The sequence below is a fragment of the Colobus angolensis genome, unplaced genomic scaffold, assembly GCF_000951035.1.
Source record: "Colobus angolensis palliatus isolate OR3802 unplaced genomic scaffold, Cang.pa_1.0 Scaffold254, whole genome shotgun sequence".
Taxonomy (NCBI): domain Eukaryota; kingdom Metazoa; phylum Chordata; class Mammalia; order Primates; family Cercopithecidae; genus Colobus; species Colobus angolensis.
This window is the reverse complement of record NW_012115755.1, coordinates 621,729-637,664: the sequence shown is the minus strand read 5'-3', so window position 1 is coordinate 637,664 and position 15,936 is coordinate 621,729. Positions and strand designations below refer to the sequence as shown.

At 52.2% G+C, this 15,936-nt stretch overlaps 1 protein-coding gene across 1 annotated transcript in view; it reads right to left on the bottom strand.

The window, feature by feature from the left end:
- Positions 1 to 5,096: 5,096 nt before the first annotated feature.
- CPLX2 (complexin 2) overlaps positions 5,097 to 15,936 on the bottom strand; it is an 89,101-nt gene continuing 78,261 nt past the window's right edge. Inside the window, exons 3-6 of the mRNA XM_011946815.1 lie at positions 10,334 to 10,451; positions 10,022 to 10,197; positions 8,816 to 9,262; positions 5,097 to 8,784 (exon numbers count right to left, since the gene is read on the bottom strand). Coding sequence (XP_011802205.1) covers positions 9,065 to 9,262; positions 10,022 to 10,197; positions 10,334 to 10,364 — 405 coding nt within the window. The 5' untranslated portion in view covers positions 10,365 to 10,451 and the 3' untranslated portion in view covers positions 5,097 to 8,784; positions 8,816 to 9,064. The remainder of the gene's footprint in view (positions 8,785 to 8,815; positions 9,263 to 10,021; positions 10,198 to 10,333; positions 10,452 to 15,936) is intronic.

The following is a 15,936-nucleotide window of genomic DNA, read 5'->3' as shown; positions in this document are numbered from 1 at the left end:
CTAGGACTACAGGTGTGCACCGCCACACTCAACTAATATTTTGGGGTAATTTATTATGCAGTAACAGGTAGCTACTGCACATTGCTAAGTCTCTTTCGAGCTAAAAATTCAAGAGTGCTTCCTGAAGGAGTCAGTTCTTCCCTCTGTCCCCTCACTCACTTTAGCCCTTGCCTCTCACCTGTCTTGTGTTACATGAAAAGACAAAAGACAGATTTGTTTTTTAAATCCAGGCTTCCCAGTTTACTATTTGGATGACTGGAGGGTTTTTATCATAACAAATTATTCTCCTTATCCTTTTCATTTATTCTCCCTCCTTTCCTTTCCTCCTCTAGTTACTTTTCTTCATCAGTCTTGCTATAGTAATAGTAGTATTTAGTAGCAATGGCTGTCTTTTTGTTTTGTTTTGTTTTGTTTTTGAGACGGAGTTTTGCTTTTGTTGCCCAGCCTGGAGTGCAGTGGTGCGATCTCAGCTCACTGCAACCTCCACCTTCTGGGTTCAAGTGATTCTCCTGCCTCAGCCTCCCAAGTAGCTGGGATTACAGGCATGTGCCACCACGCCCAGATAATTTTGTGTTTTTAGTAGAGACAGGGTTTCGCCATGTGGTGCAGGCTAGTCTCGAACTCCTGACCTCAGGTGATCCACCTACCTCGGCCTCTGAAAGTGCTAAGATTACAGGTGTGAGCCACCATGCCCAGTCACTGTCATTTTTTAGGTACCTGCTATGTGCTTGGCACTGTGCTAGGGGATCTGTGGGCATTATTTAATTCCCTCAATGACCCTGGTGGTCATTAGTATATATAGTAATTTTTATTATATATTATTATGTATGTATTATAATACATAATAATTTTTTAAAAATAGATAAAACCCAGGTTCAGGGCTGTTGAGGCACTTGCCCAGTGTCAGATGGAAGGAATCAGGATTGAAAGCCAGGTTTGTCTAAGTGCAAAGCCTGTGCCCATTCTCATTTCATGCTTTTACCTATGAGCCTCAGCTTTCTCATATGTAAAGTGGGGAGAATACTGACTTCACAGATTCCTGTCAGGATGAGGAGAGCAGGAGGCTTTAAAGCACTCAGCCCCCGTGTGTGGCATACAGCAGATGGTTGGTAAGTAAGGGCTCCCTTGCCCTCCCTTTTTCTCCCCCATCTTACGTACTTTGACATGGGCTGTCTTGACCCTCATGCAGACAGGGCCATGCCAAGCGCCTCTCACAATGAGAGCAGCCTGGAGTTAATGTGGCCAAGAGCTGAAGACCCCTGGTCCTGCCCCAGGATAGAGTGGATGCCCTGGGTCTGGAGCCCACGGAGACGGTGACACCAGCTCTGACCCACCCACTGAGTCTGTGCAATGTGCTGGCTCTGTGCTCCCATGGGGAAGTGCCCTGCCTGAGCTCACCCAGAGGGGAAGGGCTGGAGCCTGCATTCATACCCAGGCCAGTGCCTGTGGACAGGCTGGGTGTGTAGTGTCGTCTCCAGCTGGAGAATCCCAGCTGAGAAAACATTGTCCTCGGGGGTATCGCATCATCTCTCAGATCAGGCAAGAAGCCCCAATTAATTACAAGTGCTAAGTGAGTGGTCTGGAAGCAGGATTTTGCAGTCAATTAAAGAGATGCTGGAGGAGGCTTCATTAACCCCCTGCTTCCTGGCAGCTTTTGGTTTAGGGGAAAGAGGGGAGCTGTCTGCCTAGAACGAGCTTCCCAACACTGAGGGAATGGAAGCAGGAGTGTGCCCTCTGCCTAAGGTGGCACAGGAGGTTTTCCTGAATTGCATGGGAGGATGGATTTGACTTGAAATCCCCTTCCCATCCCAGGTTTCTTGATTTTCTATGCTTTGATCCTGTAGTGAAGTCAGTAGTCAAGACATGGCTACATTTTGGGGTTCACCTTCCTCACAGCCCCAGCTGATCTTCCTCAATTTGCACATCTGATCAGATCATACCTCTGCTCTGTACCCTTCAGTGACTTCCCATTGCCTGCAGGTAGAGTCCAAGCTCCACCTCCTGGCACCCGAGTTGAAGTCCCTGGCCTCTCAGCCTTTCACAGAGACCTCAATGAATTCACACAGATACCCTCTGTTTCTCCCTCCCCCACTCCCACTGCTCAGGTTAAACTACTTTTGTCTGCTCCGTGCCTTTGTTCATGCCAGTGCCTCTCCTGGATGTGCCCTCCTTCTCCACCAGACTGATTCCTCCTCATTGAAGACTCATCTCAGATGTAAACCCCTCCAGGGAGCCTGCACCATGATCCCAGGTTCACCAGTGGCACTGCTCATGTTGTGGTGGGCAGCTGTTCTGTTTCTCCATTATCTCCTCCTTCAGCACGTAGGTTCCTGGAGGGAGGGCTGTATGATTGGTATTCTTGGTGTCTAGCACATGGTAGGAGCCCAGTGAATACTCATTTTACCGGAGAGGATTAAGACTCTCAGGAGAAGACATTCAGGACTGAAAATGAGAGGATGCTGGCATTTACTGACCTTGTGATCCACTGAGCAGAGAGGAGAGGGAAGCCAAGGATAAGTATCCAAGTGTCCCAAACTGAGTTGTTTCTGGAGGTGGGCCCCAGGTCTTAGGAGGACAGTGCCTGGGGTGCTGGGCAGAGCACACAGATAGACTCCCAGGGAAGCCACAAGCCCTTTTGTTCTCTTTCTCTCCAGTCTCCACCCTTGGAAGGCCCTCAGAGCCCAGCCTGGGAGCTCTGGGAATGACCTTAGTCTTGCAGAGGCTCCAGGAGAGCCTGCCACTGGCTGCTGCTCCAGCTCTGAGACATTTCCTCTGCTACCTGGGACACTGTGGCTGAAGAGGTTTGGAGCTCTGGCTTCTCCAAGGCCCTGCTCTACTCTAGTGCTTTGTAGGAAAGGGGAAGTTTGCCTCAGTCTCTACAGTGGGCAGCCTCTAAGATGCCCCCAGTAATCCCCAGTCCTGGTATTCACACCCTGTGTAGTCCCCTGCCTGTGAGTGTGGGTGAGTCCTGTGACTTATCTCTAGTCAATAGAAGATGGCAAGGGTGACAGGGGGTTCACCTCCATGGTTAGCTTATATAACAACATGGCTTACATCTTGCTAGCAGACTCTCTCTGTTGCCTTTGTGGCTTGCATGCTTTGGTGAAGCAAGCTGCCCTATTGTGAGCAGCCCCTGTGGAGAGGCCCACATGGCAAGGGCCAGGGGATGGCCTCCAGCCAACAGTCAGCCAAGAACTGAAGCCCCCAATCCAACAGGAACAGAAGCCTGCCAATAATCACGTGAGCTTGGAAGTGAGTTGTGACCAGCTGAGCCTTCTGATGAGACCCCAGCCCTGGCCTGCACCTTGACTGCAGCCCTGTGAGAGGTCCTGAAGCAGAGGACCCTGGTAAGCTGTGCCGGGACTCCTGACCCACAGAAATGGAGAAAATACACGTGTTGTTTTAAGCTGCTAAGTTTGTAATAATTTGTTATGTAGCCATCCATCACTAGCACAGCCTCCCATTGCACACTGAGCTCCCTCTGACTCAGAGTCCAGGGACGCTGCTACCCATAGTGCACTAAGCCAGGGGTATGGGCAGATCTGGGAGAACAGGCAGGAGGGTGATATCAGGACATAGAAGGTGGGGGATCAGGGTCTGCACCCCTCCCCACATTGCCTGGTAAGTACAAAGAGCCAAAAGAAGAGTGACTGTGGATCTCATGTAGAAGGTACAGAGATCGATATCTTGGGCCCTGAATCAGCACTGGGGTCCCTGGCAACACACTGTGGGCCAGACCCTATGCTGGGTGCCGGGGAGGGATCAGAGCACAGGCCAGCCCTGCCTTTATAAAGCTCTCAAGTTAGTGAGGGAGACAGGTGCGGCGACATCTCTTTCAACAGAATTTGCAAAGCTCCATTCACTGAATGCTTGCCATGTGGTGCTCATAGCATGTGCAGGACCCCATTTACTCTTCACAACAAGTGTAGAGATTGGAGCAATGCTTATCATCCCATTTCACTTATAAGCAAACACTCAGAGGGGTTAAGTGGCTTGTTCAAGATCACTCTGCTGGGTGACAGAGCCGTAAACACATCCAGCGCTGTCTGAACACTCAGACATGATGCTCTGTGGCTGCGAGTGCAATGAGAGCCTCTGCTCTGGTCAGGGGGATGAGCTGGGTCAGGGTGGGCTTCAGAGAGGAAGTGATGTTTGAGCTGGAGCTTGAGGGAGCTCCAAAGGAGGGTAAGGGCACCATCTGTCTCAGGCCCTGGGGGCAGAATATGCAAACGCCAAGAAGACGGTATGGATGGGGGACTGGGGCACTTGGAGCACAGAGGTGGGTGTGGGTTCTGATCAGCAGGTTGAGGCCACATCACACAGGGCCATTTGGACAATTTGGATGTTATCCTATAGGCAGATGCCTTCCTATTGGCCTTTGGAGGGCTCTGGGCAGGGAGTGACATAGTGAAGTCTGCATTTTGGATGTGCCTTGCAGGCAGGGGCAGGGTGGCGGGAGAGGGTGCATGGAAGGAGAGGGGTGGAGACCATTGTGTGGCTATGGGAAGGGCCCAGCCAAGCTGAGAGGAGTGGGACCTAACTTAAGGCAGGGTATTAGGGTGAGGGTAAGGGCGGAGGGGGTTCTGAAATGGTCCTGACTCCTCACCGAGGCATGGGAAGTGGCTGTGTCCAGGAGGAATGCTGAGTGGTGTCCTTTCTTTGGGACCCCAGCCTCCTGCACGTGGCCTGCGGGGAGCAGGTCTCCCTCAGTGTTTGGGGAATGAATGAGGACAGGCCGCTGCCCACTGTGTGACTTGGCAGCATTCTCAGGAAGCAGCACCCTGAGGGTCCTGGGGGAAAGGGTGGTCAGGGATGTGTGTAGGGGGTCCACAGGGACCACTCAGCCCCTGGGGCTGAAGAATTGATTCTGGAAGGCAGGGAGGCAGAGAGATCCTGGAACCCTGAGCCCAGTCCCAACTCTGGCCGCAGTTGATTTCTGGAGTCCTTTTCATGGGGTCCTGGCCAGAAGTCAGGGTAAAACTGAAGATTTTCTGGGGCCTCTTGAGCTTTGTGGGTTGCCTCCTCCCTGGTGAGTCGGTGCCCCTATTTGTCCCTGGTGGTGCCGATGGACAGAAGAGGACAGAGAGACAGAGAGCTGCTGTACAAGGTCTTTTTCTTTGTTGTCATGGTTGATTTTGTACATCTCAGCATTTGCATCATACAAAGGAGGGAGCAACAGCCATGGCTTTTGGTCAGGTTCAGGGGGGCTGAGGGGGTGCTCCTCCCCTCCCCCCAGGCGCTGACACATTGAAAGGAAGCAGAGCAACAATGACACAGCACAAATGTGGGAAAGGGGTTCCCCCGCGCGAGCAGGATGGTCGATCTCACCTGGGTCTCACCAGGACTCCCCGCTCCCACCCAGGGCCAGCACGAGCACCTCCCATTCTCTCCCCAGTGAAGAGCGTGAGGTGACAGGAGTGGGACTGGAGCAGGGGACATTTGGTAGGAGGCATGTCCTCAGGCCTGGGAGCCCAGGCTGACCTCAGCCTCCCTGTGCGGTCAGGGGCCTGTGGAACCCTGGAGGATGGAGCAGGTGGCCAGCGGAGATGGGCAACCCTGCCAGCTGGGTGCCGGGCTCTTGGAGCTGGGGCCCACCGCACTGCACTCTAGCCACAAGGCTGTGGGCTGGCTGCTTTGCCCACCAGCTGTCCCCTGACAGGGGCTCTGGGCTGCAATACTGCCGTCTCTTTTTCGTTCTCTCTCTCACACACACCTGGGATAGCATCTCCACTTCCCGATTCCATCTGGAGGAGTACCCCGCACAGCCTTGCTGTTAAGGACACCTTTTGGGAGCTTCTGGATTTGGAGGGGAGGACGTCCATGTTTGGAGATCCTGACCCATCCTGACCCGTCGCCGGTGCCCAGCCCAGGGCGATCTGCAGCTGCCTTTTTCCTTCTCTGGCAGCGCCTCCCAGGCATGGGAGCCTGGGCCCTTCCCCAAGAGCACATACGCTCACCTCACCTGGTGCACGCTCCCTTGCACCTCATTCTTTTTTCACCCATCTACAAATGATTGCTCCTTCCTATTTTCCTATCTGGGGGTTCTCTCCCTTGTGTGTGCCACTCCTCCCCTAAGTGTGTTGCATGCACACTGCCCCATTTATGTGTGCACACTCATTCCTCTCCCACCCAGTGGGTCACGCACACTTCACCTCCCAGGCGATCCTGTGAGGATCCCACCCCTGCTAGAGCAACTCTCACGTATTCTATGCACTACGTGTGCCACACAGACATGCTTTCTGGGCCACACATTGGTTGCTCTCCACAGCCAGGTCTGCGTCAGTAATGACAGTCATTGTGTTCCCCTGGGCCTAAGAGTGATCACTTGGTAGTGGTTGGAGCCAGGTGTGTGCCAGGCAGAAATTTTCCCCCATACCCATCCCCAGGAAGACCTCAAGTCCTGCTGTCCCAGAGCAGATAGAGGGGTCTGGGACATGGACTCAGACTAAACCAGCCATCCTGGAGGGCAGGCATCAGGGTGGGGCTGAAAGCCCTGATCCCTCTCTGGGAATACAGAGGGACTGCACTGTGGAGACCACCAGGGCAGCCCTCTGAGGGTCTGGGGTCCCTCCAGCCCACCTGGAATATCTGGTTTGACTGGGTTCTCCTGCTCATCTGAAGTGCCCTGCGCCTTGGTCTCTTCTACCTATCTGGTCCTCTCTGTGTCCTGGCATCACCATCGAGGTTTGAAGGTCCCTGTCAACTGGCGGAGGGGCACCTCTGAACACTTGTGTCCAAGCGGGGCTCACACACAGGGCCTGGGGAGGCCTGGGGCCCCTGGACTGGGCCCTGCTTGTCTCTGGCCCAGGACCCCAGGATTCTTGAGAATGACCATCCTGCCCAGGATAACAGACACAAAGAGACAAGCAGACAACAGGGGTGCAAGGTGGCTCCCCATCACAGACACAGGCACAGACACAGACACAGGCCCCCGGGGGGCTGGACACAGGGGCACAAGGAGGGGGCGGGGGTGCAGGGAGGAAGGTAAGTCCAGGGAGCTGGAGCTGCCGAGGCCCTGCTCCCCAAGCAAGGGACAGACCAGGGGACTTTTCTGGTTCCCTAAACATATGGATTGTTTTGTCTCGTGTTTAAAGTATTGCAGTCTAACTGATATGGCTTTACCTATTGGAAACGGACAGAGAAGACACATGTCTGTCTCTGAAATAAAAGCAGAATCCACTAAAATGGAAAACCTGCAGAATGCAAACTGGGGCCAATGGGAACAGGGGCTTCAAGGGCAGGCAAGTCGCCCCCTCCCTGGCCCCTGCTTTTGGGATAGGCCCTGGCGGGGGCCCAGCATGGCTTCCTGGGGCACTGCCTGGGTCTGTCGCAGTGGGATTCTGAGGACCTCAGGCAGGAGCCCCCCAAGGGTGGGAGCACTCTAGGCCAAGGACAAGGTCTCCTATTGGAAGTGGCCAACTGTGACCAATGGTCTCAGGGCTGGGAGGGAACATCTTACCCACGTTCTTTCTCCCCAAGCACACATCCATGCACGTAACTGTCTTTTCAGACCCCCAAACATGCACACACAAGCCTTCAAGTATCTCTCAATTCTCTCAAACACACGCTTCTACAACACCTAACACAAACCCATCACTCCCAATACACACGCTATTTTGAAAACACATTCTTACACAAGCTAACATATACAGCCTCTAAACACGAGATGGATAGCACAGACACATGACACAATTTCAACCCAAATACACCACCTCAATCAATCACACATACACAAGGCTAACACACAATCTGTAACACATAGATAAAACAACTACAACACACACAATCTCAAGACACACACACGCTCTAGCCCTACACATATGCATATGATCTCTGAACACGCAATCTCTGATGCAGTCTCTGCCACATGCTCTCATGCATGCATGGATACAGTTTCCTCCCTCATTTGACCCCTCTTCCCTCACCATCCCCACACAATTGACTGAGCAGAAAGCTGAGATAATTTGAGTGGGGGACAAATGCCAGTCCCAGACATCGCAGAGGAGAGTTTGTCCTTGGCCAGTGAGATGAATGGATGGTGCCTTCTGTCAAGCGGGAATTGGCTTCTCACCAAAGGCTTGGGGCTTTGGCCAGGAAGGGTCCTCCTGAGGACCATGGGGCCCTGGAAGCGCATGGACAGGACAGGGTGGGGAGAGGGTTGGTTAAGAATGGGGGCAGCTTGGCCACACCAATGGGGGTGTTCCCCATGGCACAGACCATCGCTGCCCGATGGCTCCAAGTGTTTTCTGGGGGCCTGGGCAGCCCCTTGGCTGAGCAAGCTGGGCCCAGCCTGGCAGTGGGGGCCCAGGACCTAAGCGGGGTGGGGGTGAGGAACAAGGGGCTTCCCTACCTGGGGCTCCTCCACAGATGAGCTAAAGTCCACAAAAGATCCATTTGGAGGGACCAGCTTGGCAGGGGTCATGTCTCTCCAGGTGGGGGCTGGAGAAGGGGGTGCCCCTGGGCTGGGTGTCACCAAGGAGATGGAAGAAGGAGAGCCCCAGCCTCCTGCCCAGATCCCAGCCTGGCCAGACCCGGGGTCTCTCGGCCTGGGCCTACCTGGTACAGGCTTCCCCTGACTCCCTTCCTCAGAGCCAGGCCACTCAGTGCCCCTGCCCTGACCTGGGGGCCCACTGAGGGTTGGAGGCTAAAGGTCAGCATGCTGGGCAGGGCTGGAATGTGTCATTACTTTGGCTGACTGGGGACAGTGGTCCTCCTGGCAGTGGGGAGCATGAAGGAATGTATAGGGGTCACCACACTAGCATGACCTTAGGCTTCCTGAGGGGGCTCCCAGTGCCTTTGGCCCTGGGTTCAGCGCCCCCCCAACCCCGCTGGGGAAAGACTGTCTTCCCTTTTTCAAGCTACTTGGGAGTGGGGTGCAGGTGGATACCCTGGAATGAAGGGAGGTGTGAGGGAGAGCTGAGGGGGAGAAGCCCCTGGCTGGGGAAGGGGGGCAGAGGCCAACTGAGGTTTTCCCCTTCAGAATTGAGACTTAACCTAATAAAAAGAAAAGAAAGAACCAAAAAGAAGTAGTAACAGGTGGAGTGGGCTGGGGCAGGAGGCCTGGTTACTTCTTGAACATGTCCTGCAGCGGCCCAGGCAGGTATTTGAGCACCGTGTCCAGGATGCTCTCCTCTTCCTCCTCCTCCTCGTCCCCACAGCCCGCAGGGATGGCCTTCTTGGGCCGGGTCAGGCTCCCCTCGCAGGGCTGTTCGAGGGCCGCTTTCTCCTCTGCTTCCTTCTCCTCCTTCTTCTTCAGCCCATACTGAGGAGGGAGAGGGCAAAGACGCGCATGAAGCGGGGTGGGCAAGGAGACAGCAGGAGTCTCAAGATCATGCAGCACTGGCCGAGGTGGCCAGGAGTACTTCCTGAGCCTCAGTTCTCTCATCCGTAAAGTGGGCATAAGGGGTCTTCCCTGTAGGACGGTGCCTGGTCCTCAGTGGGAGAGACCATGCCTGGGGTTTCCTTTAAAATTAAGGTCTGCCCATGAGAACTTCCTGCTGTGCTGAAATCCCCAAAGATCTGAACACGGGGCGTTTGCTCATATATTTTGAGCCAAATTTGGTGACGAATCTGACTTGAACCAATGGAAGACTACTTCTAGCCTTTATTTGTTGCACAGCACTAACAGACACGCACTGGACTGTCTGGAGTAGGGTGGCAGCCCCAGATCCGCTGGGAGTGACACCTAACAGCACAAGGTGCTTAGGACGCTGTGGTATTTTTCGAACATTCTCCAATTCGGAACTGCACTCATTTTTGGTCCCAAGGATCTGCAGTACTAAATGGTGGACCGTAGGGTCCACCCTCTTGGAGTACCTACTACGCGCATTCTCTTAATCCCCAAAAGGGTCCCTTGAGGGAGGTGTCCTTGTGACACCCATTTTGCTGATGAGAAGAGTGAGGCTCAGGGAGAGCTAGGGCGAAGGTGAGAGCTGGGATCCAGGGGAGGCCCGGCAGGGGCTTTCGCTGAACCGGTTTTACCCGCTTGTGGCCCTCCCCGGGGCGGGCGGGCGGAGCTGACCTTATCTCGGATCTGCTGCCGGACCTTCTCCCGCTCCGCCTCCATGCGCGCGTGCTTGGCCTTGCGCTCCTCCTCCTGCTGCCGCAGGGCCTCCTGCCGCTCCTCCTCCTTCTTCTGCGCGTCCGGGTCCTTCTCCTCTTCTCCCCCCAGCATCTTCCCCATGTCCTTGGTGGCCCCTACGAGGAAGGGGTGGGAGGGAGAGGGCGGGGTCAGCCAGGGGTCAGGGCTGGGGAGAGAGGGGCTGGGCGGGCCGAGCCCCCTCCCACAAGGGTCGGACCCGCTGAGGACGCGCGGTGGGGCGCTGGACCTCACCTCCAAGGGCCTGCTTCATGACGAAGTCCATGCCGCCGGCTCTGGTTAGCGTGCCTTAGCCCACGGCAGAATTTGCATGCAGCGCTCCTGGCTGGCCTGGCTCGGGAAGACTGACAACCTGCAAAAGAGAATTGGGAGTCAGATGGGAGAGGCCTCTGCGCAGGCAGGGCGGTGGAGCTAGACAGACAGCAGCCTCACCCTGGTTCAGACACCAGGCACCCATCACTCAGGTCAAGACTCAATGCCCTGCTAGAGGAAAAAGGAGAGAGAAGAGAGCGATTTACTGGGCAGACACGTAGGTGCTGCCAAACAGCTTTTTGAAAGCGGTTTGGTCCCTATTTTAAAGCCTTCATCTTGACCCTATTGTTCAGATTTGATTGAAGCCAGGAGCATTGGAAAGAGCTGTGAACTTGGAGTCAGGCAGATCTGGGTTCCAATGCTACTGTCATTTCCTTATTTGCCATGGAAACTTCAGCAAGGCCCTAACCTGCTCATGTCCCCAGTTTCCTCCTCTCTCAGAGAGAAATGGCAATGCCACCTTTCCCCGGGGTCCGGCGGAGATTGGAGCGGGCCCAGCCTGGGCCACTGGATCAGCCCATCAAAAGACCAGCCGGTGTTACTGCCCCAGCCAATCCGAGGCAGCTGAGCAAATGAGGGCAGCCAGCTTGGATAAACAGATCCCGACTTTGAAAATTAGACAAATGGAAAATAAGTTATTTTTATTGTAGTGTACATGTAATTTTTATGTTTTACAGCTTAATATCGATTTTTATTTTGAATTTCACATGGGAGTGTTGGAGACATAACCTTCTGGGGGCTTAGGCCTTTTAAACTACCTAGCACAGGCCTTGCAGGCACTTGGCAGACATTAGTACCCTACCCCTCTTCCTAAATCACCGACTTTCGGTTTTTATTATATTTTTTATTGTTCTGTTTTTGCCTCAGAAGTGTTCTCCAAATAAAATCTTAATGGGAATCTCAATATGCAAAATATGTAAAAGTGGAACTCTTCCAATGGTAGAAGTGGGGGAGGAAGAGCCTTCCCCCTTGGCCTCCTTACCATCTTCACCCCACATCCCTGAGAAGCTGAACCCTAGTGCTCTAACTTGAGAGTTTCTTTGTATTTTAACCATTCATTTCCACTGGTTCTTTAATAGACACAGATCTGTTTTCTAGTGTAGAGGGGACACCTGTGAGCTATCCAAAGTGTGAAGTAGCTTCATGGTAAGCGGAGGCCAGGCCTGCTCCCCAAGGCCTTTTGTCCCACATAGCCTTGCAAGGAAGAAAAAAGGTTCCTGGGAAAGGGCGGCAGATATTGCAACCTTGTTGGATTCAAGGCTGGATATTGCAACCTGGCTGAGTTCCGGGTCACTGGTTGTTCTTTGATAGATTTTCTTCATTTCTCTCAAGATGAGAAGTCATATCGGTAGACTGAGATTATTTCATGATATGGGGCCCAAGAGCTTATCTACGTGATCAGACCAGTTCATCTGATAGGTTGTTCTGGGAAGAGAAAGTCATTATGTAGCAGAAAAAAAAAAAAAAAGCAAAACAAAAAACCCAGGGGCTTTGGCATCAGACACACCTGGTTCAAAATCCAGGCAGCTATACTTACTGGCTGTGGGTCCCTGGGCAAGCTTCAGTTTGCTCCCTGCAAAATGGGGGAGTATTAAGGCCACCCTAGAATGGATGTTTGAAGGAGAATGAATGATACCAGTCAAGTGCCTGGGGTGTTGCAGGAGCTCATAAAATGTCAGCCGTTGCCGACTACATATTTGTGGAACAAGCCAAAAAGGAACAGGCTTTCCATGCTTTCTAAGAAATGCAAGAGAACCCACCTGCCTAACCCCAAATTCTGAGTTTGAAGATTGCTCAGCTCAGTCAAGATGTTTTCGCTTGATTTAATACATTGTGAAAAAACTTCATTTCTAAGAACAGGAAATGAACAATTTAATAATCAAGTGATTTCAGGAACTCTTGGGTTCCTACTCTGTGTTTACATAGAGCTCAAGGAATTACCAGGTGGCAGTGGGAGATGCAGGGCTCTAAGTTGAGATGTTCCAAATTGGTGGGCAGGGCACCCAGGCTTTAGTTGCACCCTCATCCCTAACTTGCTGGGTGATTCTGACGTGTCTCTCTCCTGGAGCAGATGATCTTCCAGGCCCTTTCTCCTGTGCCTCTGTTGAAGCAGTCTGCAGCATTTGAACTGCTGACAACCCCACTGTACCCCCAAACCTCCTTCTCTCTTGGTTCTGTGACTCAGTTCTTTCCTGTTCCTGCTTCCCCTGTTTCCTCTCCTCTCCTCTTTTCTTCTCTTCCTTTGCATTTTCTGACTCCTCTTCTTCCTCCTGTCTCTTACATAAGCTTTTTCCCCCTAACTCTGACCTAAGCCCCTGCCTCTTTTTTCTTTCTAACCTTTCCCTGGAAGAACTCATCCATTCTAGGGGTTTTAATGACCACTGAAACTGATGACACCTAGACCTGTATATTGACTCATCCAGGAAGTATTAATTGAGCACCTACTTTATGCCAGTCAATGTGTTAGGCACTGGGGATTTACAGGAAACAGGACAGACAAAGCCTTGACCTCATGCAGATTACACTCTGAGGTATGTATGTGTGTATGTGAGTGTGGGTGTACATGCATACATGTGTAGGGAAATAGGCAATACATAACTAAAAAAACACATTTACCTTATCCTGGATACCCTTTTCTGGATGTCTGTGGGCACCACTCAAACTCAACATGCCATTTCTGTATCACCCGTCACCTTCTTCAGCCATCTCTGCTTGCAGGCATGCATTCATCAGACATTGTTTACCACTGCCACCCCTCCCCCGGTTTACAAAGTACCTCTGCTCACCACTGAGTTTTCTCAATGCTTACATTCCTGTGGCTCTAATAGCTCTTCTTCAGCCTGCTGGGATTCTTTATCTGAAATTCCCAACTCTGCCCAAAAATCATGCTGCCCAATCCCAGTATACACCTCTGAGCTGTTAAGCAGTCTCCTATTCACTCTGTCTACACTCTCCTAACGAATTCTCCTTTTCTCAAGGCCTAAACTACTACTGCCTTCTCCCTCTCAGCAAGTGACTTTCCCCTGCTTCAAGGGCCAAAGTATAAGGGGTATGAGCTCTGAGGTTAGGCATGCCTGACTTACATCTTGCATCTGCCGCTTTTTAAGCTGTGCAATAGTAATTGACCCAGCTTCACTGATACTTGATCTTCTCTATAAAATGAGAATTATAATGCTACTTTGGAATTTTAGAAATACTCTATGGGATGTGTTTGCACATGCTGGGTGCTCAGTAAATGGTGGTTGTAATAATCAAAACAATTAATGTCAGTGAGTGGGAGCTCCAGTAACCTCCCTTCCTTCTAGCTCCTGAGGAAGAAGCCAATGCATCCACCTGTGCCCTGGATTCCCTCTCTTTATACCTCATCACTCCCTCTTCCTCACATCTTCCATCTCCTCTCCACAGGTTGCTTTTATCCCCTCCCTTCTTTAACTCGTTCCCTATATTCTGTGTTTCCCTTAATCTCACCCCTCTCACTTTGTGACGAAGTGGTTTCAACGTGGTATCTCCACGTCTTCACCTCCCAGTCAAGCCCTACCTCTCTGTGAGACCAGAGCTCTGCTGCCTCTGCAGGAACCCTGAAACTGCCATAATCAGTCACCACAGGCCTTCCCATTGCCAGATCCAAGAGGGTCTTCACAGCCATCATCCTCCTCCTCCATCCCTCTGCTGAATCACATGCTGCTGCTGACTCCCTCCCCCCACCTTTTCCAGCTTTCTGGAATCTCCTCCTGAATTCCATGACACAGCACTCTTGTGGTGTTCATCCTGCTTTTCAGATAGGTCTTCTCTCTCTTCTTTGCTGACTCCTTTCCTCTCCCTTGGGAATCTCATCTACCCCTTTTGGTTTAGTGCACTTCTTTAGCCACAGATGCCTCCCTCTCTCTGCCTTCCCTCCCCCAAACCTGCACATTTAACTCTCTGTTGGATGTTGTCACATGGATAATCTCAAATTCTATCTGTCCAAAGATCAGTCTCATCCTGGCTTTCCCCACACACCCATCTTTTTCTCTAGCATGCCTTGTCCCAATCACCTCAACTGAAAACTCTAGAGACAGCAAATTCCTCATTCATTCATTCATTCATTCACTCACTCACTTGCTCATACTACAAATATTCCTTGAGTATCTACTTTCTGCCAGACATTGTTCTGAGTGCTGTGGCTGTGGCAGGGAACAAGGGAGTCTCAGCAGTGGTCTCACAACAGTCAGCTGGGCTGGGGAGGTAGAAGCTGAATAACAGATCACACAAGGAATTGGTGAGTAAGATTGGGGTGGGGGTGCCGAGGGAGAATTCCAGGGAGAAGTCCAGATGCTGTGGCTTTGCAATGCTGCCTGCATCCCCACCCTCCATTCTCCGACTGCTGCTAATGCCTTGGTTCAGGACCTAGAGATTCTGGATTTATCCATAACCTCTAACTGTCTCTCCCCCAGCTCTCATCCAGCCTCCACATGGCCATCCAATTAATCTTCCTAAGGGGCAGATTTGCTCATTCACACACACCCTGCAATGGCTCCCCATGGCCTTGTTAAACTGATGCGAGTCCTTGTGCTGACCTTCAAGGCCTGCACAGTCTAGCACCCGTCTGTCTTCCTTGCTGCTGGTGTGCCACCTCTTGTACAGGGCTCTGCTTCTTGCACAGGGCTCTGCTTCTTGCACAGGGCTCTGCTTCAGCACGTAGTATTTCCCAACAGATACTCTTTCTGAAAATGCCTGGGCATTTGTGCATGCTATTCCCACAGCCTTGGAACCTCTTATCCTCATCTCTGCCAGTTCACATCCTGGCTCCATCACTTACTAAGTAACCTTGAGCAAATGACTCAATGTTTTCTCATCTGTGAAATGGAGACAACAACACCTATTCCCAAGGCTTGTAGTGAGCATTGAATGAAGTGATGCAAATAAAGTGCTCAGCCCAGTGTTGGCACAGAGTAGGTACATATTATCTAACATCATTGCAGTCATCATTATCATCATCAGCAGCATTAATTTCCGAAGATCCCTCTCAAATAGCACTCCCTCCATGCAATTTCCCGGATCTCCTTGGCAAGATGTGAGGGCATCTTCCCCTTTGGAGACCTGTGGCACTTTCTGGGGCAGTATTGCCCGCCTCCAGTACGTGCTCTCTTTGTCTGTTTTTCCCTTCCTGGTCACTCTGAGCTCCTCTCAGGACAGGACCAGTATCTTGTTTCATTTCTCCTGTCCCCAGAATCGGCTACATCTCCTGGTACATGGTAGATCCTGAGGACATGTGTGCTGGGTTGAATTTAACGTGTCAACGAGTGCATGAGGGTGTGTGCGTTGGAAGTATGACCCCGTGTGTGCAACTCTGGACTTAGACATCGTATGAGTGCGTGCGTGTGTGCAGGCGTGTGTGTGGATGTTTTGCCATATATATGCCTGCGGGAGTGCTGAGGTCCAGCAGGTTGCCAACAGTTGAGGATTTTGACGGGGCCGCCAGGAGGCGCTCCTTAGCGGTTCTGCGGGAAGTCTTGGTCTATCCCTGCGCGGGAAGGGGGGTGGGG